Genomic DNA, 21,779 nt, shown 5'->3' with positions numbered 1-21,779 from the left:
TGTTATATTGAATGACTGCAATCAGGTTTCCTTCACCCATAAACAGGTTTCCTTCACCCATAAACAGGTTTCCTTCACCCATAAACCATGATGGAAACATTCTTAAGCTCGGTTTCAAAAAGCCATTCCAATAAATACGTAAGTAATTAAATAAGTATAGACAGATTTACTTTCCAAGATTAACTCGCCCAGTAAATGTTATATTTATTATTATGTTATTTCTAAGCTATTCAGTGGATCAACTAGGTTCATAACTTACCCAACCTACCCTTCAATGGAAAGGGCTGAAGAATGGAACAGGCCAGGCGGCAAGCCGCGGGAAGTATGAACATGTGACCAAAGCAGTAGAATCACGCCTTTCACGGAGCACAGACAGAAACAAGACGCAAAGTGGATGACATGGTATGCATCGTTGATACAGTATGCAGGCCTACCCTGTACGTGGCTGAGACGTATGTCTGCAGCTTTTTTTAGTCTGGTAACTGTTGTGTTTGCTTGCGTCATGTAGGGTTTATTAACGTTTAGAAAATAAGATATCTATTTCAGCAGAACCTAATAATTAGTTATAGCATTATTATCATAATAGGCGGGTTGAATCAGAAAGTTGCACCTGGAATACAATATGTCACCGTGGACTACAGTAGCTGAGGTACAACGTACTGCGCCGTGTGGTGTATAGGGCCTACCTATATGCACAGACATACCGAGAGGACAATGTTGTAGACTTGTGTGTAACGCTAAATAACATATGACAAAATGATTTTCGCAAAACGAGTTAGCCTACTTATAAATAGACAGGTGATATATGTTTATTTACAAATTTATGGGATATATAATTTTTCCCAATCCAAATTTTAATGCTATGCCGTCAGTGTTAAAAAGTAAGAAAACAATTATATTGAGGATTATCTGTCATGTCATCACGTCCATGGTTAAAGCAGCGGGGTATATATATACACGTCCATGGTTAAAGCAGCGGGGTATATATATACACGTCCATGGTTAAAGCATCGGGGTATATATATACACGTCCATGGTTAAAGCATCGGGGTATATATATACACGTCCATGGTTAAAGCATCGGGGTATATATACACTTCCATGGTTAAAGCAGCGGGGTATATATATACACGTCCATGGTTAAAGCAGCGGGGTATATATATACACGTCCATGGTTAAAGCATCGGGGTATATATACACGTCCATGGTTAAAGTTAACACAAACTCCTCCACGCCATCATCAAACCCTTGATCAATGAGGATACATGTTCAAATTCAGCTCTCATTATATTAACTACAGTTTAAGTAAGAAAGTTTCTCAAGTATCTGGCAAGGTTAGTGGTTTTCTGAACCCATCATCTGCACCCCCATCATATAAGTGAAAAATTCTTAACCAAGTCTATAAATGCCCATCAGGTAAATAAATAAATAAATAAATAGTCTTCTAGACTTATTCACTGTATTGTCATTTTGGGTTGTAATGACAGGAGACATGTGGTTTTGCTGGTCCAAAATTTTTTTAATTTCAATGAATTAAATTTTTGACTTGTAGATAAGTGCTTATTATTGTAGATAAAGACATTATCACAGACTTGTGAAAACCACATCAAAGTATCCCCCTCCTCTGCTTTCCTGGGTTACAGACACAGGGACACAGGGTAGTGTAAGCCAAGGGTAGTGAAAGTAAGATTAGTCTCCCCCACCTCGGCTTTCCTGGGTTCTCGGACACAGGGTAGTGTAAACCAAGGCTAGTCTCCTCCACCTCTGCTTTCATAGATCACAGACATATTGACCACAGGCTAGTGTAATCCAGACCAGTGCCCAGCCATGCTTTCCTAGGTTATAGACGTATTGATCACAGGGAGTGTAAGCCAGACAAGTCTCCTCCGGCCCTGCTTTCCTATTTTATAGACACAGGGCCACAGGCTAGTGTAAACCAGACCAGCCTACTCTAGTCCTGCTTTCCTAGGTTACAGACATATTGACCACAGGGTAGTGTAAGTCAGGCAAGTCTCATCCGGCTCTGCTTTCCTTGGTTAGAAACCCTTGGCCACAGGCCATGCCAATCTGGTGCTTTTGTGCTCTCATAGGTTAAAGATAGGGCCACTGGCTAGTGTAAGCCAGGTCTTCTCCACAGCCAGAGTAACTGGATTCTCCTACAGGTACATTTTTGGGGGGACAGATTCAGTCATATCAGTTCTTCTTAACCAAATATAAGGAATGTTCTTAAGTCCAAGAAAAAGTCATGAAAATGTTAACATGATAGAATTCTATGCTCTGTTTTGTATAATCTACACTTGATGAGAGTCTTACCGGCTATATGTGGAAAGGTTTTTCAGCAACCTGCAGATGGTCGTGGGTTCCCCCGGGCTTTAACAGGTTTCCTCCCACCATAATGCTAGCCGCCGTCCTGTAAGTGAAATATTCTTTAATGCGGCGTAAAACGCCAATAAATAAACTTAATAAATACACTTGATGAGACAATTTACTAGACTGATCAGTATTAATTAATGGTTATTTATTTATTTATTGTCTTTAGGCGTCTATCTCTGCACAGAAGAAGCCTGACCCCTGCCGGTATTTTAAAGCCCCAGGAGGCTGCTGGTTTGGTAAAAAATGCCGCTACTTCCATGAAGGGGAAGACCCAGACCCCACTCCTGCTATCAGCACTAAAGTGTGCCGTTATTTCAGGTAAATTTATTAAATTGTTTAATTAATGTAAAGAAAATGGCAACATTATTACAACTGTCTATTAACTCAACAAAGATTCTTGGAAAGCCACTACTTTCACTCTGAATGTCTTACCTGCAATGCTTTTACTTTATGTGTCTTACCTGCACTGCTTTTACTCTGAATGTCTTACCTGCACTGCTTTTACTCTGAATGTCTTACCTGCAATGCTTTTACTTTAAGTGTCTTACCTGCACTGCTTTTACTCTGAATGTCTTACCTGTACTGATTTTACTCTGAATGTCTTACCTACACTGATTTCACTCTGAATATCTTACCTGCATTTTTTTACCTGAATGTAATACCTCCATTGCTTAAACACTGAATGTCTTACCGGCATTGTTTTTACCATGAATGTCTTACCGGCATTGGTTTTACCCTGAATGTCTTACCTGCACTTACCTGATACTTTCATATAAACTTTCCTCAAGTTTACAAGCAGTCATATTAAGAGTTTTCCTGATGCAATATCTAAATCATTGATTCTTTCCATATTTTCTTTAGCACACTGAGTGGTTGCCGAAACGGGAACAACTGCAAATTTTTACATGCCAATGACTCTGGATGTGATGGGGGAAAATGCCGAAGTTCTTCAGCTGGAGAAGTAAGTGTACATGTTCATACTTTGACCTCTGTTATCAGTTTGTTTCAGTTTAGTGATGTAGGGCAAAATGTCATGGTGTATTAGGCTACTTGATATTAATCTCTAAACAAGCGGTTGTTATGGTGATACGTATATCATCTGGATAAATCAATATTTCTGTCCGGTTACCCCACCATAATGCTGACCGCCGTCGTACAAGTGAAATATTCTTGAGTACGTCGTAAAACACCAGTCAAATAAATAAGTAAATAAATATTTCTGTTTATTAAGCTAGATTACTTCTTCTTTGCAAGTCCGACCAGTCATCAGACACGTCTGTGGAGGAACAATCCAGGGACTCCATCTCTGATATTGGCAACAGAAGTCTGTCGGATATCAGTCAGTCGGACAACAGCCAGTCCGACTCCTCCGGTGGTGGCCAATCAAGTGCTGGCTCGCCAGACTTTGACCAATCAGATTCCTGTAGTGACTCTCCTGACGGAATTGTCAAGAATGCTGCCGGAATGAAAGCGAAAGGATCAACTGAGCGCTTGGTGGAACTGAAGCCAAAAGAGGCATACGCCTGTGGTATAGTAAAATATCGTTTTTAACAAGAAAGACACAGCATATACAAACACAATGAATGACTCCTCTAGGTCATATGACTTAAACATTGTTAAGTAAGTAGGATGATGTAAATGTTACGTAGAAAGGCCTACCGTACATGTAACGTTCATTGAAGGCACAAATTTATGGAATGCCTATTTGCACGTCACATGTGTATGAGTTTGTAAGTAACTTACCAAGCTGGAGAAAGTATATTACTTAACTACTTGTACAGTGGTATCATTGAATGGAAAACATTGCTGCTACATGCTTGGTGTATTTTCTCATGTTTACTTTCAGGTGAGTGTAAACAGGTGTTTAGGGGAAAGGATGCGTATGATGGTATTTTGAGACACCACACTGAAATGCTGGGTAAAATGGAGAAGGCCCACATGGCATTTCTTAACACTAGCCTGTGGTTCAACCATGTTGTAGCTTGTGGAGCCTGTGGGAAGGACTTCGCTCGTTCGCGCGACCTTCTGCGCCATCTTGTGGACAAATCCAAAGTGGTAAAGCAAAAGAAAGAGCAAGAGATGCACGCTGTCCTGTTAGAGGAAGTAGCACGAGCATTCACTGGTGAGTCACGATATGTGGATCATTGTCTGAGGAGGGGTATTGTGGATCAGTTGGAAGAAGAGCATATAGTTTTACCATTATATACCATTTGGGTACGGACCATATTCAAGACATACACAAACGAAAAAATGTACATTGCTGACAAATTTAGCTCGCCTTACGAAGTAAGGAGAGGTATTGTGAGAGGGGGATCAGATGCTGTTGGTGGCGGTCTGTCGGTGTCCAGTTTTTTGTTAATCATAGGGTTGCAATGACCATCCAAAGTACACAGGTAGCCATTTATCGGTAGAGATTTGCATATGAAAGACCAAGGAAGTTTTTTACCTCATTGTTCAACAATTTTCTCAGCTATTCACAGTGTTGCAGTTGCCTTCCATAGTACATGGATTGCCAAATGCAGTTGGTGATTTGCATATCAAAGACCTCTGAGGTCTGCAATCCTTACGCATACGATAAACAGTGATAGTTGTGACACTATAATAATTTTGGTCCTTCTTGTTTTTCTTAGCACTGTATAATTGGAGGATAATGTCTGTGTATAGCTGTGTGAATCGTTCTCCTTTTTTGTTTTAGAGGTAAATATTTGAATGTATCTCATGACTTGAACATTATACAGTTTTACAAAACTGCTCAATCAGGCAAGCTACCGGTATTCTCTGAAAGCCTTGTTTTATATTGTCCCTATATCGCATGTCATTTTCATCAGAACTAGTGCAGTGTCTTTTTGTGACTCAGTATGTAATTTTTGGAACACCCGAAACCACTCGAAATGCGCTTGGGGAGTTAAGTCGATGCGATAAACGGTAATGGAGAAAATCCAAAAATTTAGACAGTTAGTGTCTCAGACATTGGTAACGCCCGCATCTTCTGTAAAACATGTGTACAAGTGTACAAGCAGAATGACTTTACATTTGATTCTCTGTTCAGATCGTGATGTGGGCCTAACGACTGCGTCAGAGAGTCAGGAAGAGTTGTTGATTTATCTAACCAATCACGTGGGATCTGACCCAGCCAGTGACAGTGATAACTCTGATGTGGGTCTCGGCATGGGACTCTATATGCTGTAAGTACCAAAAGTCAAAGCTTGTCAGGCCTTGTTACTTGGTAAGTACGTGTAGCTGTTCAGATCAAGTTATCAGGTTGAATAGTTCGCTGGTGATTTTCATAATACCGTCCTTCATTCGTACATTAAAAACTTTCTTAGATCTTTGGGGGTTTGCATTAAACGTCTTTGGCGGTTTGCGTTAAACGTCATTTTTGGGAATTGGCCTTGTGGTGATTGGCCCGGAACATCCACTTCCTTTGACAGCTGGTAAACTAATGTCTGTTTCAATGCATAAAATCACATGTATGATGCTCATAGAATTTGTAAAGTATAGAATGATTTGTAATCCCCCCTGCTCTCATCGCTCCTGTGTGTAGACCCCTTGTGAGAATAAGCTATCGACGATGCTCGTGTCGCCGTTCGCACAGCTTACCGTTCTTTCAAGACTATCAGTCTTCCTGTGCATAGCTGTACCTTGCATGCGGGGAAATTTTTCAGTAACTTGATTGGAGATTTACCTTGGGCACTCCGGTTTCCGTGACCCTTGGGCCTAAATCTGAGCGCCTTTGTAATAAATAAAGATATAAATAAATGATTGTATAGTTCCTTTGCTGGTTTCAGGGCTTTTCCTTGGTTTCAGGGCTTTTCCTTGGTTTTAGGGCTTCTCCTGGATTATTTACCAGTGCATAAACATGTAGATATGACCCTAATGTGAGATATGTAGCTTGTTGGCTTCAAGTTTGTGGTCACAAAGTACAAAGGGGCCTGTCTGCCCGAATGGTCTTCGTACTAGCATAGCACACTGACCCAAGAGCCTCTCATGCACTAATGTGGTGAGTGTGAGTTCGAGTCCAGCTCATGCTGGCATGACGTCCCTAAAGTTCACGTACATTAGCTAATTTATAAGTATTATTCAAGCGTACATTCATGTTGATGTAGGTCGCAAGTGTCTCGCTTGCAGAGGACAAGCCAAGAAGACTACGAACAAGAGCTGGAGGAGAGAATGGCAAACTTCGGCTTCACTGAGGGGGATGTAGAAGAGTTGATGTGCCAAGGGATCATGCCCTGGGACGACTGTGCATCGGCGGCCATTGCTGTCCTTCACGGCGGCTACTACTGACATTGACGTCATCCACGGCGACTGCTATTGACGTCATCCAAGGCGACTATATTTGACGTCATCCACGGGAACTACATTTGAAGTCATCCACGACAACTACTATTGAGGATGGAAGGCTGTGAAACTATTAAACGGTTTCCAGCTGTAAAAGAGCGCTAGTGATCAGGCCAAGTGGCCAGTGCGGCTTGTTTGATTTCAATCTTGTGTATTCCGTGTGAAACGATATGTTGTTAAACAAATTTTTGAGCCTCTCTTTTAGCCAGGTTTCTCCGTCTGATGAACATGTGCGGAGAAGTCAGTGTTTCACATTAAAAATTACACATTTTACAAACTTTGCCGAATGGTCCGTTGAACACAGACTAGCTAAATTATGGGGCTCTTTGATTGGTTTTAGTAAGTTGAGGCATGTTGTGATTGCAAATCAGACAGAATTAAAGTAGAAACCACTGCATGTGTAATATTGCTTCATAAATATGGACAGTACAGTCCAAATAGACACTACAACAACAACAATACGAGCCTAGCACCGTCTTTCGGACAAACATGAACCTGCTGATTTCACCACACAGCCAACAGAACGTAATATAAGGTTGAACCATAAGTAAGTCAAAAACGGCGCTTTGTTCATTTCAGACACTACCAGTAAAACTACCGACCCAGCAGTGCACTATTACCGACCCAACATTGCACTTCTACCGACCCAGCATTGCACTACTACCAAGTCCTGTAGTTATTTGGATGAAGCATGCATAATTATTGTAAAACACATTCATGACAGATGCGTAATATTATGTGTTCCGACATTAGTGTACCACGACCCATATCAATCTACTGCAATTTTATCCTCCACACAGCATAAATACAGGCGGGGTTATTTACACAAAATTCCCAAGATAAAACTGTTTAATGAGTTCCGATCAATGTACTTTATATTTAACCATACAGCTGGTATAGTAAGCATGGTGTTATATAGCCGAACTAACCAGAAGGACCCCGTATGTTTTTAACTGGATGTTTGCGTATGACACTGTCACAGAACAGTGTTCCAGACTTCGGTTCTTCGTTCTGATACATGGCTTCACCCGTGGCGAATTACAGTTCAAGGTCGAGTTGCGGGTGGTTTAATCCAGTTTCGACAAAATTATGGCCGTTTTTCTCCTTGTTTTGACTGCGGAACTTTTCTAGACATTTTTTTTACACGGAACTGCCATATTGATTTGTTAAATTAACATCAGGTTTCACCATGACAAATTACATGTTAAGTTCCAGATATTGCGGTTTTGCTTTCGCATGGACTTCTTTTTGAAGGGGTCACTTATTCTGAATTGAAACTTGGTAGGTCTACATAGTTTCATAAAAGGCAAGTCATAGATCATGTTCTAGCTTTGGTTAACTTTGTCAGTATTTGACAAAACTATGATTGGATTCTGTAACGGACTTGTCATAACTATTCTCCTGACAACTCAAGCCGGTATTGTTTTGTGAAGGCAAACCTTCCAAAATAGTTCTTCCTACTTTCTTTCTGTTGGCGCGAATAAATATATGTAGATTTATATGCATGGACAGCGGGTCCTGTCCCACTTGATATCATGAAAAGGATGGAGTGAATAAAGTTGTTGTATGGTTGTATCATTATAGACAATGAGCAACCTATTACTTATAATATCCGTTATATACATGCAGGTAACTTGCTATCTGTATATAATATAGTGTTACATATAGTCGCGTTATCCACATTTCGTGCAGTTCCAGTCGTTACCTGAAGGACTATTTCCAGATAAATGTACAGTGATGTTGGACAGGCCGCGTGTTTCCGTGTTAATGGCGGTATTTCCCATTTCCAAGTGTATATTACCAGGAATAACCCACAGTAAAGTGCATGTGCAAAATCAGTAGTTTGGAATGCTGTGTTTTTAATTTCATACGCTTACATATGAGGCCGTATACCCCGCTGTGATATTCATGTGGGAAATATAATAGCCCATAACCCACGATAGAGGAAAATTAAGTTTGCAGGTGTTTTGTGGCCCTGTGGCCGACGGGTGTAACGTGTTCATGTTAAGGTCCACTGAGGTCATGTGACAATCTAATTCTATTGGCTTAGGTGTTATGGTTTCTCCGGTGCACTTGCGTGGTCACGTGCAAATTTCGCCTTCACTTTGTAATAAATTTCATTGTGAAAGACGCATACCGTGCGTTGAGCCGCTGCCCATATACATGTACGTGAATTGGCTATTAACCAGTGGTATACACGGAAGTCTTCACGTCTGACCCAGTAATGTACCATGTATACCAACACAACTTCAAAATGATACTCGCAGTGCGTGTGGTGCTGTAACACTGGCTTTACATCATTGTCACTATAACAGCATATTTCATACAGAAACCTTCAAGAAGTCAAGATCACTGGGGTCATAGCGATAAGATAGGTTAGAAAAGACAAAAACTCTTTTCATCAATCATCGTTTCTATTAATACTTGATAGGTAAGCTTTCTTGTCTTCTATAAGTAATGTGCAACAGGATTCCAACGGCCACCAAAAATAATTTTATTCAGTTTACACTTCCGCGCTAGGAAATTGATGAGGTTATGCATGTATGTAAGATCCAGCTTAAGTCGGGTTGACAGTGATACGTAGAGAGCGACCTAATCGCTATAAGGAGTATGCTTCACGACGCAAAAAACAGCTGTTGATGATTTTTTTATTATAATGCAGACATGCATGCATTGAAAATACGGAGACAAATGAAGTATTTGGAGTTGTAAAAACATAATCTGGTCGTGACAATAAGTTCCTCCGCTGTTTAAATTGTCGACTAATGATCTTGTTTTCCTTCCATACTTATAGTAATCACCTGTTTTCTGGTAGGGTCAGTATTACATCCTGATTTAGAGTATGTTAAAGGGACTGGTTATGTGTTAAAAAATCAGAAAACTGAATCTAAATACATCTCAACGTATTTTATAGAACATTCTTGACAGGTGAATGCCAAATATTTGAATGAACACTGTAGGATTGGCTTTATATATATGGATCGTACTTGCGTGGTCTGGCATCAATGACATCGGTGATGTCATTTACGTTACACTCCAAAAAATTAATCTGTAAATTTTAAAACAGTCGGTTAAGTTTTGTCTGAGTGATCCTGTTATATATTCTGTCATTATGACACGATGCCCTGTTTTATTTAACATAATATTTATGTTGAATTGATAGAATATGTGTTATATTTAACAGAACAATGTGTTGCAATAGCAGAATACGTTCTAGCATCACTCAGACAAAATTTAACCTATTAATTTTTTTTAGTGTCAGCTATTTACAGGATCTTAGTGATCGTATATACCTAGTTGATAAAAGAACTTATGAGATCATTGGCGCTGAAGAGATTACCGTAGAATTAAAATATTTTACTTAGTCCTATGAACTTTTTTTGAAAAAAATCAGTGGATTTTAGATGCAACTATTTAGTTGTGTGCGATCACTAAAGAATTCAAGTTATGTTTTCTTTTGAATGAATGAATGAATGAATGATTATGGCTTAATGCCACATCGGCAATATTTGTCATATCGTGGCGAAAAGATGAAATCGCTATTAGTAAGAGTAAAATCGACATATAGGCGCGCAATGTATATAAATTGCCATTATCAACGAGATGTGCATATTAATAAACGGATTCGAAATATGAAACAGAAATATGAACGGTTAAAAAAAAGATTTAGTAAAATAAACAAAATACAGCACGCATGCTGACCCGCCCGTATCGTTGACATGCAATCTCCAATACAACAGTCATGGCAACCACACGGCCTCTCATTGATGTACCATGAGAACTTCCAGAGTGGAAGCGAAGAGCGAATTTAAGATATAAGTGTGAGACTTAGGTCGAATACTTCATTCAGCCCTGGTGGAACTTAGGATAAGCTATTGTTCTTTAGAACGCCGATCCTACATGTATTTTGCCAAAGGCAACTTAACTTCCACGGCAACCATTACTGTAGGCATTAGGTCGTCATGGTAGTTGCGAGCTCGTAATGTTATAAGAGAGCTTCATGAAACTGGGCCCGGGGGAAACCCATGACCACCGCAGGTCGTTATAGCAGACCTTCCCACGAACGTCTACCCAGAGAGGAAGCCACTTGAACTCACTGCCACCGCATTGGCGAGAGGCTCCTGGGCCATTGCGCCGCGCTGGCACGCTTACCACTCTGTCACGGAGGCCTCGAAACTATTTCTTTTTTTTTTAGGGGGGGTGGGGGGCATACATGTATTATAGACGGCTGTGATAAGTTGAAACCTTACGGTTGATTTATCGATGGGCGCATGATTTGTGTGAATGTTGACTCTATCAAAGATAACCCAAGACTGTTGGCGGTTATTATCAATCGAGATTGTGGTGGCTTTCCTTGAATAAGAGGAGATTTTCTGACGGAGGACGTAATTATATGTTTATTTGATTGGTGTTTTACGCGTAATAATTTGCGAGCAGCAAGAGAAGGGCATAATGGAATCAAACCCGGTTCTGATGATACCAAAGCCTGTAAAATGGTTCTTGCTGCTGCCTTGCTCGGCACGGAGCACTGAGAGGTTAGAGCACGGGATCAGGACTGCTTGACCCGGTGTCGTGTCTGGTATCTTCGGCATGATGCTTCTTGGGCGGCAGAAGCATCATGACATGTAGGCTACTTGCCCTGCTACAAGAAGACGGAGTTTAGGTACACGTACTTTTAATGACTCCCAGGCGTCATATGAACTGTTACGATGTAAAACCAAAAAACTTACATAGACCTACATGTACACATATGCAAAAAGACATTAAAATGAGGTTAAAACACCATTAAACACTAGATAAACGGAATCGATTTTTAATAGAATTTTCCAAACCGTGCAGTTAACTGTTTGCGACATTTTGGATTCTACGGCAGTATGTTGGGGTCCGCTGGGTACCGAAGTGACATTCGTATTTTTGGCTTGAAACAGTTCGCTTCAAGGCCCATTCGGGACATGCATTCATTTATAGCTCTACACACCTACACACTTATATGTACATGCACTTCGAATGGAGTCTGTGAAAAGGCGATTGTAGAAACCAGTGTTTCAAATGCATTTTACCACAACTCGGTTTGAATAAATATATAAATAATACAATATGAAACTGCGAAAGTGCATAAATGCAACTGGTTAAGACGAGATTGACAAGCTGGGGTGATTCTAATTATTCAATCTTAATTTTTTTTTCTCAACCCATGCCAATAACAATCATAATAAAAACATACATGTAAATGATGTCGGTGAAGTACATAGCTTTCAAATATTTTTGCAATTTTTTGTCAACAGGCTTTCCTTGTGAACGCTCTTGTGTAAGACTGTAAGTTTTCTTCGTGAAAATTAATATAAATAATTTAATATTAATATAATTTTAATATAACTTTATTGTACTGTTGTACGAAAAATGTCCATTGCTCTTCTTTTTTATCAGAACGCCCTGACGTCATTGAGGATCCTCGTCATTCTAGTCTTAAACATTGTTACTGTTTTTGTGACATCATTGAACTCCACAATCTGATGAATGAACCAGGGCCACTTTGATGTCATATAAAGCGAGGCAACTTACATTAATGTGTTTCATATTCTGCATGGGGTACGTGGGAAGGTCTGCCAGCAACCTGCGGATAGTCATGGGTTATGCGCGGGCTTTGACAGGTATGCTACCACCATAATGTTGGCCGCCGTTGCATAAGTGAAATATTCTTGAGTACGGCGTATAAAAGCAATCAGTCAAATAAATAAATAAATAAATAAATAAATAAAGGTTTTGGTGGTTCACCCCTGCAATCGGGTACATGCAGGTCCTAGATTGGTGTTTAGGCTTACAGTGCCTAGATGTTGGCCTATGAGTATAGGCCTATATATATATAGGGAAAACGGACAAAACAGGATATACAAAGCTAAAAATTTAAGCAATCGACTTTCTTCCCATGATTTCTGTTTTGTTTGTTTGTTGTTCTACATATCTCGACGCCTTCGCCAGTGTTACCCCGTAGTATTAGCGAAGGTTTAGATGTATGTGGAGCTAGTATGTTGTAATGTACTGACCTAGTCGAATTCAAATGAGAACATGCTTTCTGATGTTTAATGATATAGGCCTTGCACGTCGTTAAACCGTACAATAGACATGTGTGCAGTCAGGGCGGTAATACCTGCATCTAGCTTAAATACCGATATCCTGGGTGTAAGGTGTTCACAGCGCGAGGTGCGATTGTGCAGTTCCGGGTAAACTGCCGAATACACGGAGACCCCTCTTGGGCGCCCCATGTCATCGTAGGCTGCCCAACTACAAGACCCCTTACAACAAACGTGGCACGATGGCGACCCTCCAAGCGAGCACGTTTCTGCTGATCAGTGTTATTTTTCTGGTAAGATCAGTTTTTTTGGGTACAATTTATTTTAGTGGTACCACGCACCACTAGCTGAATACTTGTATACAGGCTGTGGTATAATGCGTGATTATTTTCAAGCTCAAAACTCCGGGAAACAGCCCACATTACCGAGGAGGCTGAAGCCGGGTTGCCGGGGATTCCCGGGTAACAACAACGACATGAACTGTCATCGTCCTTTGGCTTGTGTTAGAGAACAACTCATAGAACTCTTTTATAAATGTATATTCGCACTAGGAAGATGAGCATCTGAAGCTGAGAAAATGTGAATGAGGAGAGCTCAAAGTCGTTATTTGTGAAGTTGAAACATACTGACATGTAACCCTATCATTTAGTCTACATGCGTTAATCTCTGGCCTGTAGAGCTTAAAGCCTGTATGCACAAGTAAGATGGCAAGTGCCAGGATGTGCTGTCACCTACCTGCCTGCCAGTTTTTCAGTCAGTATATGAAACATGCTCTCCTACGTTACCAGTTCCATTAGATATAGGCTCCAGCGTGTCCTCAACACTTAATTATTTTGTAGGTGTGATTGATGGATCATTTTGAATTTTGATTTTTGAAGAATCTCTTGATTGTCTTTATACCATATAGAATTGTAATATAGCTTGGGTTACTCCTACCCAGGTAAAAGATCCCTTCTAGTAATCAAATCTTTTTATTGAGCTTTTCTCCAGAAAAACTGTTAATTTCCAGTGCAGTTTGATTTTAACTGCAGAATTTTATTGAAAAGGTGAAAGAAAGAAAAACTTACTGACCTATCCTAATTTTCCAGTTAAGAGCAGATTACGTAAAACAGATGTTTTTATACTGGGAAAATTTTAAAGATGACCATCACATGAAGATCAACTGTTTGCTTTCACAATAGATTTGGGTTCTTGCAAGGTCTGTAGACCTGTCTGAGTGAAGCAATAAAGTAGTAGGGTGTCCAGAGTTATATTTGGATTGTGGTAAAGTCTGTAGACCTGCCTGAGTGAAACGATAAAGTCAGAGGGTGTCCAGAGTTTTAAACAGATCTCAGATCAAAAGGCCTGTATGACCTTGTGCGTTAATTTGCTTGACTTTTTATTTTAGTATTTAATAAATCAGACATTGAGAAGAAATAATTTCTTATGGCGTGTTTAAGTCAAGACACCTGTTATTTACATGGTCTGTGAACAGCCAGTACATGGGCTGGGGAGTGGGGTATGTGTCATAAGTGTCACTGTAACTTACATTGTCTCAGGAGGACATAGTACAGTCTTTCAAACAAACCTCAGAATCTCTTTCTGAGATGTACAGAACTCTCAGATTTAGGCTAACTGTAGATTTGGGCAACTTAGTCATTGATGAAATGTGTGGACATTTACTATAGTCCCCATTTATTTCCACAGGAATATGTGGGTACTTTTCAGGTGTGAGTGATCTTGTGTTGCTGCGTACAATAACTGATACTTTCACTCAGAAATCAATTCATCTGTGTTATGAATGCATTTATTTTGTGATGGTTTAGTCAGGATTGACAGTTGAAAGGCCTTATTGGCTCAGCTTATGTACTGTGGGTATCCCCATGTTATGGAAAGTAGCAGCTATGTGCACAGCTCTAGGCCTTGGCCCTGGCTGATGGTTGAGACACACACAATTTTATATCCCACACAGTTGCAGTTTTCAGCTATTTTATGGTTTTATTAGTGTACATATATTTAAGTTTTATTCATCTGTTGAGTATGTGTATGGGTAGATAACAGTGTGTGATCTTAAAGTATTGTCTGTCATGGGTCTGTGCACCTTACATGCTAACTGTACATTATGTACACTGCACAAGTAGGATGTGGAGCAATGGCCTTATTTTGTTTCAGTGACATGTCTCTGACATGAGCTGATATTTTCACAACTACTTGTGTACACCTTTTCTGAAGGGTGATTTCACACTATACTTTCCTGTTTCTTTTGGTTTCATGTACACTGTGTATCATTTTAATGTGATACATGTACACACTGAGTTCTCCCTGGTTCTGTCTGGTTTCCTCCCACTGTAATGCTGGTCAGCGTCATATAAGTGAAATATTCCTGAGTACAGCGTAAAACACCAGTCAGATCAAATCAGATGTACACACTGAGTACTTTAATAGTGTCACACTATAGAATGTTAAGCAGGGAGTAATGTGCAAATTACTGTAGTTTTGTGATTTCTAAAATGTGTATGTACACACATGTGTAGAGGACTTCTCAGTGCATGCCACAAACAAACTCCAGCCATGCAGAACTACTAGATTTGATAAGCCAGAAACATAAAAAATGTCAAAAGCAGATAATGCTTCAGGCCATGTCGTGAATAGTTTAGTTTGTCTTTCTTCCCATTTTTAAACTTTGATGATATTAATCATGCGCAGTAATATTATTATTTTGTTAAACTGTAAGTCTACACCACACTTGTTTCTACTGAAAACTGTTATATGATTTTTTGTTATTTCAGTATGGGTAAACCAATCATAAAGTAAAGGTATATGTGTCATTATGCCTTTGCCATTGCCTTTGTGTCCTCCACCCTCCCCACCCCCCACCCCCAATCCCACCACCACACACGCAGGCACATCTGTTCCCATGCTAACACCTCAGCATTATAATTGTTAACTCTTCTAACAGTAGGCTTTCTTGAATATTGTCACGCATACATGTACCCTCCAAAGTATGAGTCTAGTAGCAGGAGCTGGGCAAGTTAGAATAGCATAGCCTGAATGGTTCATATAGAAAAGCCCTAGAGCTAGGACATCATAGGCTGGCTGCATGATGATGGGGCTTCCCTCTAGGGTAGTTGTGGCCCACACATGTGACCAGTTAAGCCAATAGTAAGTCTCCACGTGTCCTTCCTTACCCCTGCATATTGTGATATGGGTTTACAACAATTGACGGTACACGGGGCAGTAACAGCTGCATATAACACTTCCTTCATGTACAAGTTTACATCTGTGCTCCCTCTCTGTAACTCTTCACCCTGTCAATAATCACACAATTAACAAAACAGCTGTTCACAAGTGCCCTGTAATTTTCTAATCATTTGGAGTTTCAGCCTGTTGGCCTTAGACAATTCTCATGCTTTGAAATTTGATGTACGACAGTATTACACAGACATGTAAGATGTGTACACGTAATACAAAATATACATACATGTATACATCAGTGTACATGCTGCAGTATGGGTTTAGGTGTTGAACTACTAAACGCAATAGGGGGCCTTCGAGGCTCGGTTAATGTACTAGCACAACGTAATGACCCAGGAGTCTCTCACCAGTGTGGTCGATGTGAGTTCAAGTCCAGCTCATGCTGACTTCCTTTCTGGCTGTACATGGGAAGGTCTTCCAGCAACATGCGGATGGTCGTGGGTTTCCACTGGGCTCATCTCGGTTTCCTCCCGTCATAATGCTGGACGCTGTCGTATAAGTGAAATATTCTTGAGTACGGCGTAAAACACCAATCATATAAATAAATAAAACACATGTACAGGTCTGTAAGTGCAGTTTGTCATTATACCAACAGCTTTTGGTCTTACAGCTTTTTTTCAGTGGCTTATCACTTTATACATGTAGACACATGCTTAGGTGTGGTATGCTGTTGATCATGAGAACACAAGTAGTGTGGAGTACAAGCAGCTGAACTGTTTATAAGCACACTGTTATGGGCTGCATACTTGTGTGTACTGGACTGTTCATATGTACACTTTTATGTGCTGGACTTTTCATTGGCTCACTTGTAAGTGTTGAACTGTTCATATGTACACCTGTATGGACTGGACTGCATACTTGAATGAGCTGGACTGTTCATAAGCACACTTGTATGTACTGGGCTGTTCATATGCACACTAATATGTGCTGCACAGTTCATAGGCACACTTGTATGCACTGAACTATTAATATGCACACTAGTACTGTATGTGCTGACTTTTCATAAGCACATTTGTATGCACTAAACTGTTCATGAGCACACTTGTATGTGCTGAACTGTTCATATTGTACACCTGTGTGGACTGGACTGTATAATTGAATGAGCTGGACTGTTCATAAGCACACTTGTTTGTGCTGAACTGTTCATATGTACACCTGTGTGGACTGGACTGTATAGTTGAATGAGCTGGACTGTTCATAAGCACACTTGTATGTACTGAACTGTTCAAATACACACTTTTATGTGCTGGACTTTTCAGAAGCACATTTGTATGTACTGGACTGTTCATAAGCATACTTGTATGCACTGCACTGCTCATAAGCACACTTGTATATAGTGGACTGTTTCATATGCACACTAGTATAGTATGTACTGGACTGTCCCCTTTGCACACTTGTATGTGCTGAACTGTTCATAAGCACATTGCATGTACTGAACTGTTCATAAGCACATTGCATGTACTGGGCTGTTCATAAGCACATTTGAATGCGCTAAACTGTTGATAAGCACAATTGTATATACTGGACTGTTCATAAACTCATTTGACAATTTTCTATGCACTGCACTGTTCATATGCACACTAGTGTGTGCTGAATTGTTCAAAAGAATAAAAACCTGTACACAGTAGGACACTTGCACCGGATTGTTTTTTCTGCAAAGTAGTGTTCTGATTTTTATTTTGGTCAGAAAGTGTGATACAGGAGACATGCATCTCAAAGGTGTGGTAGGCACCAGTTAATTGTAAAACTTCAGCGGACATCTAATTTTTACCATTGTTCAGTCAACAAACATCTCAAAAGATGCCATAATATACGCCTTGTAATATGATTGTGAAACTTAGGAAGTATTACGTCAAGTGATAAGCATTTTGTTACAGGGATATTTCCATAAGTGAGTGGTAATTATGTATATGGGTCTGTAGCTGCAGATTGTCAATAAACTGTGTACCAACAGTTTGTTGTGAAGTTAAAGCTTTTTTCAGTTGCATACTGCTTTATACATGTAGGCACATGCACAATGTGATATGCTATTGATCGTGAGAACATAAGTAGTGTGGAGTACAGGCAGCTGAACACACTTTAGACCATAAATACAGTTTAAGTGGTAAATGTGGCTCATTAATAGAGCTGCACAGGTGGGACACCTGTTGAAACTCACCCACTAGTACTTCTACAAAATAAGTATTTGATACAGATGTGATCATGATCATCTGTCAGTTTTCCCATTTGTATTTCATTTAAATCGTAATCTAACTACTTTATGCACATGCAAAAAAAAAACAACACAAAAAACAACAAAAAGACGGCCAGGGGTATGACAGTGTGTATATTTCTTTATGCTGATGTTATACACATGTGGATTAAAAGATTCCACTAAAAGTCAGGAGATTTGGGATCAACACTAAGTCAGGTCATGCCAAAATTCTTCTTGCAAGCAGCTTCTCTGGACACTTAGCACTGAGGAGTTTGAGTAAGGAAACCAAAATGGTTTGGGGTGGGGTGTCATGTCTGGTGTTTTCAGCAAGACACTTCAGTGGCGACAAGAGTTTGTGCACAACCATAATGACTCTTCTTCATCATATGACGGAAGTATGATGTTGAAGCCAAACGTACATACATATTAAAAGATTCTGTTAATTAATAACATTTTTATAACTTCAGTCTCTTTATGGTATGTCTTTCTATGTGTGAGTGTTTGTCATTAGTTTGTTGAGAATTTCCTTGAACATCTTCTTATGTTTTCAGTCCTTGGTACCAATTAAGCTGGGAGCTCAAGCCAAGTCAAGCTTGATCAGTGAAGTTGATGATGTCAAAGATTTCAAAAAAATCTTACGTACAAAGACAAATGTCATGGTGATCTTTGTCAAATCAGGTATGACACAATAGAAATTTAAGTTTTGATATTTTTTTATCCCAGTATACATGTTTAAAGTAATTTGCTTAGAGGTAAATACATAATTAAAATTGAATGTTTATTCAGATGGTCATGTACATGTGGCTTTTACTTTTAGCTGATATCATACACAATCTTTTGTGTTGAAAAGATTGCACCAAATTTGTCTGCTATATTAAATTACTGTTGTATTAGCAGTCACTCTCTACATTTTAGTGTCATACTGTTGGATTAACAGTCCCTGTCTACATTTTATTGTTGAACAGTTGTATAAACAGTCAGTCTCTACATTTAGTGTTATACGGGGCCTCTGTGGCTCAGTTGGTTAGCGCGCTAGCACAGCTTTCTGACCCAGGAGTCTCTCACCAATGCGGTCGCTGTGAGTTCAAGTGCAACTCATGCACGCTTCCTCTCTGGCCGTACGTGAGAAGGTCTGCAGCAACCTGCGGATGGTTGTGGGTTTCTTCCCGGGCTCTGCCCAGTTTCCACCCACCATAATGCTGACCTCTGTTGTATAAGGAAATATTCTTGAGCACGGCGTAAAACACCAGTCAAATATATAAATAGATTTAGTGTTATACCATTGTATTAACAGTCACTCTCTACATTTAGTGTTATGCTGTTGTATTAACAGTCACTCTCTACATTTTAGTGATATATGGTTGTATTAACAGTCACTCTCTACATTTAGTGTTATGCTGTTGTATTAACAGTCACTCTCTACATTTTAGTGATATACGGTTGTATTAACAGTCACTGTACCTTTTGTGTGTTATACAGTTGTATTAACAGTCACTCTCTACATTTCAGTGTCATACTCTTGTATTAACAGTCACTCTCTACATTTTAGTGTCATACTCTTGTGTTAACAGTCACTCTCTACATTTTAGTGTCATACTCTTATATTAACAGTCACTCTCTACATTTTAATGTCATACTCTTGTATTAACAGTCACTCTCTACATTTTAGTGTCATACTCTTATATCAACAGTCACTCTCTACATTTTAGTGTCATACTCTTGTATTAACAGTCACTCTCTACATTTTAGTGTCATACTCTTGTATTAACAGTCACTCTCTACATTTTAGTGTCACTGTTGTATAAGGAAATATTCTTGAGCACGGCGTAAAACACCAGTCAAATATATAAATAGATTTAGTGTTATACCATTGTATTAACAGTCACTCTCTACATTTAGTGTTATGCTGTTGTATTAACAGTCACTCTCTACATTTTAGTGATATATGGTTGTATTAACAGTCACTCTCTACATTTAGTGTTATGCTGTTGTATTAACAGTCACTCTCTACATTTTAGTGATATACGGTTGTATTAACAGTCACTGTACCTTTTGTGTGTTATACAGTTGTATTAACAGTCACTCTCTACATTTCAGTGTCATACTCTTGTATTAACAGTCACTCTCTACATTTTAGTGTCATACTCTTGTGTTAACAGTCACTCTCTACATTTTAGTGTCATACTCTTATATTAACAGTCACTCTCTACATTTTAATGTCATACTCTTGTATTAACAGTCACTCTCTACATTTTAGTGTCATACTCTTATATCAACAGTCACTCTCTACATTTTAGTGTCATACTCTTGTATTAACAGTCACTCTCTACATTTTAGTGTCATACTCTTGTATTAACAGTCACTCTCTACATTTTAGTGTCATACTCTTATATTAACAGTCACTCTTTACATTTTAGTGTCATACTCTTGTATTAACAGTCACCCTCTACATTTTAGTGTCATACTCTTGTATTAACAGTCACTCTCTACATTTTAGTGTCATACTCTTGTATTAACAGTCACTCTACATTTTAGTGTTATATGGCTGTATTAACAGTCACTCTCTACATTTTAGTGTTAAGCTGTTGTATGAAGGTTAATGGGCACCTTTATACATGTGCTTCCTTTCACAGAAAAGTCTGTGTCCCAGTATTTGGCTATCCTCAAGCAGGTAGCAGAAGAAATGAAGGGGAAAGCGACATTGTTACTGGTGGACTGTGGGTGAGTGTTCCATTTTAAGTGAACTGTTGGCCGTTGAGTGCTTTGTTTTGATATTAGTTGAGAAAAGGAGGTGATATGAATTGTCCCAGTCACTCATGCACATTTGATAACTTTACCTTATTGACATTCAAGATTTTGATGTGGAAATTGTTGTCATGTTGCTTTGTCAACTTCATATCTATGTACATTATTTAATTTGCTTTCCACAGCCAAATGACCAAGGCCTCCAACCGGTTGCTGTGAGTTCAAATCCATTTTATGCTGGCTTCCTCTCCAGCCATATATAGGAAGGTCAGCCAGCAGCTTGTGGATGGTTGTGGGTTTCCCCCTGGCTCTGCCAGGTTTCCTCCCACCATAATGCTGGCCACCATCACATAAGTGAAATATTCTTGAGTATGGCGTAAAACACCAGTCAAATAAATAAATTAATTAATTTGCTTTCAGAGAGGCAAAGAAGCTTTGTAAAAAATACAAAGTGGCTCCTTCAAGTGTAGACTTCAGACATTTCAAGTAAGTTTACATCTGTACATATCATGAATAACTTATCCGTGTAAAGAATAAAAATTACTATATTTCAAGCCAAGAAACAGTTAATATTTTTGTTCAGTAATCAGATCTTCCCAGTGGATCTCAAAGGGCAAAAAGCAAGATGGGGGGAAAAAAGAAAAATTACACCTACTTGTATCTTAACTTTAAGACAAGAAAATCCATAAAAGAAAAAAGTAAATCGTCAAATAAGTTGGTCATTTCCAAGTTGTACAGTGGGTATTAAAGATGTTGAAAATGATTACCTTGCAGTTTACCCATCTGTGAATGATTTTAGATTTGAAACCAGAGACATTTGA

The 21,779-nt window shown here is 39.3% G+C and overlaps 2 protein-coding genes across 2 annotated transcripts in view; both read left to right on the top strand.

Annotated features, from left to right (window-relative positions):
• The first annotated feature begins 4,444 nt into the window (after nucleotides 1-4,444).
• LOC135472593 (uncharacterized) lies at nucleotides 4,445-6,720 on the top strand. Its single transcript, XM_064752162.1, has 3 exons — nucleotides 4,445-4,495; nucleotides 5,423-5,558; nucleotides 6,480-6,720. Exons 1-3 carry the CDS (start codon nucleotides 4,453-4,455, stop codon nucleotides 6,658-6,660), a joined length of 360 nt encoding a protein of 119 aa, XP_064608232.1. The 5' UTR covers nucleotides 4,445-4,452; the 3' UTR covers nucleotides 6,661-6,720.
• A 6,307-nt stretch (nucleotides 6,721-13,027) lies between these two features.
• LOC135479575 (protein disulfide-isomerase A5-like) overlaps nucleotides 13,028-21,779 on the top strand; it is a 32,660-nt gene continuing 23,908 nt past the window's right edge. Inside the window, exons 1-4 of the mRNA XM_064759465.1 lie at nucleotides 13,028-13,078; nucleotides 18,765-18,891; nucleotides 20,847-20,934; nucleotides 21,379-21,444. Of these exons, the coding sequence (XP_064615535.1) occupies nucleotides 13,028-13,078; nucleotides 18,765-18,891; nucleotides 20,847-20,934; nucleotides 21,379-21,444 (332 nt within the window). The remainder of the gene's footprint in view (nucleotides 13,079-18,764; nucleotides 18,892-20,846; nucleotides 20,935-21,378; nucleotides 21,445-21,779) is intronic.

This window comes from Liolophura sinensis, chromosome 1 (assembly GCF_032854445.1).
Source record: "Liolophura sinensis isolate JHLJ2023 chromosome 1, CUHK_Ljap_v2, whole genome shotgun sequence".
Classification (NCBI taxonomy): domain Eukaryota; kingdom Metazoa; phylum Mollusca; class Polyplacophora; order Chitonida; family Chitonidae; genus Liolophura; species Liolophura sinensis.
The sequence above is the reverse complement of the archived record's forward strand: the minus strand, read 5'-3'. Positions and strand labels throughout refer to the sequence as shown.

Coding starts and splice junctions, on each gene's coding strand:
- LOC135472593 (XM_064752162.1), top strand. CDS start 4,453: ATGCACGCTGTCCTGTTAGAGGAAGTAGCACGAGCATTCACTG. Junction 4,496..5,422: donor AGTAGCACGAGCATTCACTG/GTGAGTCACGAT, acceptor TTCTCTGTTCAG/ATCGTGATGTGGGCCTAACG. Junction 5,559..6,479: donor GGCATGGGACTCTATATGCT/GTAAGTACCAAA, acceptor ATGTTGATGTAG/GTCGCAAGTGTCTCGCTTGC.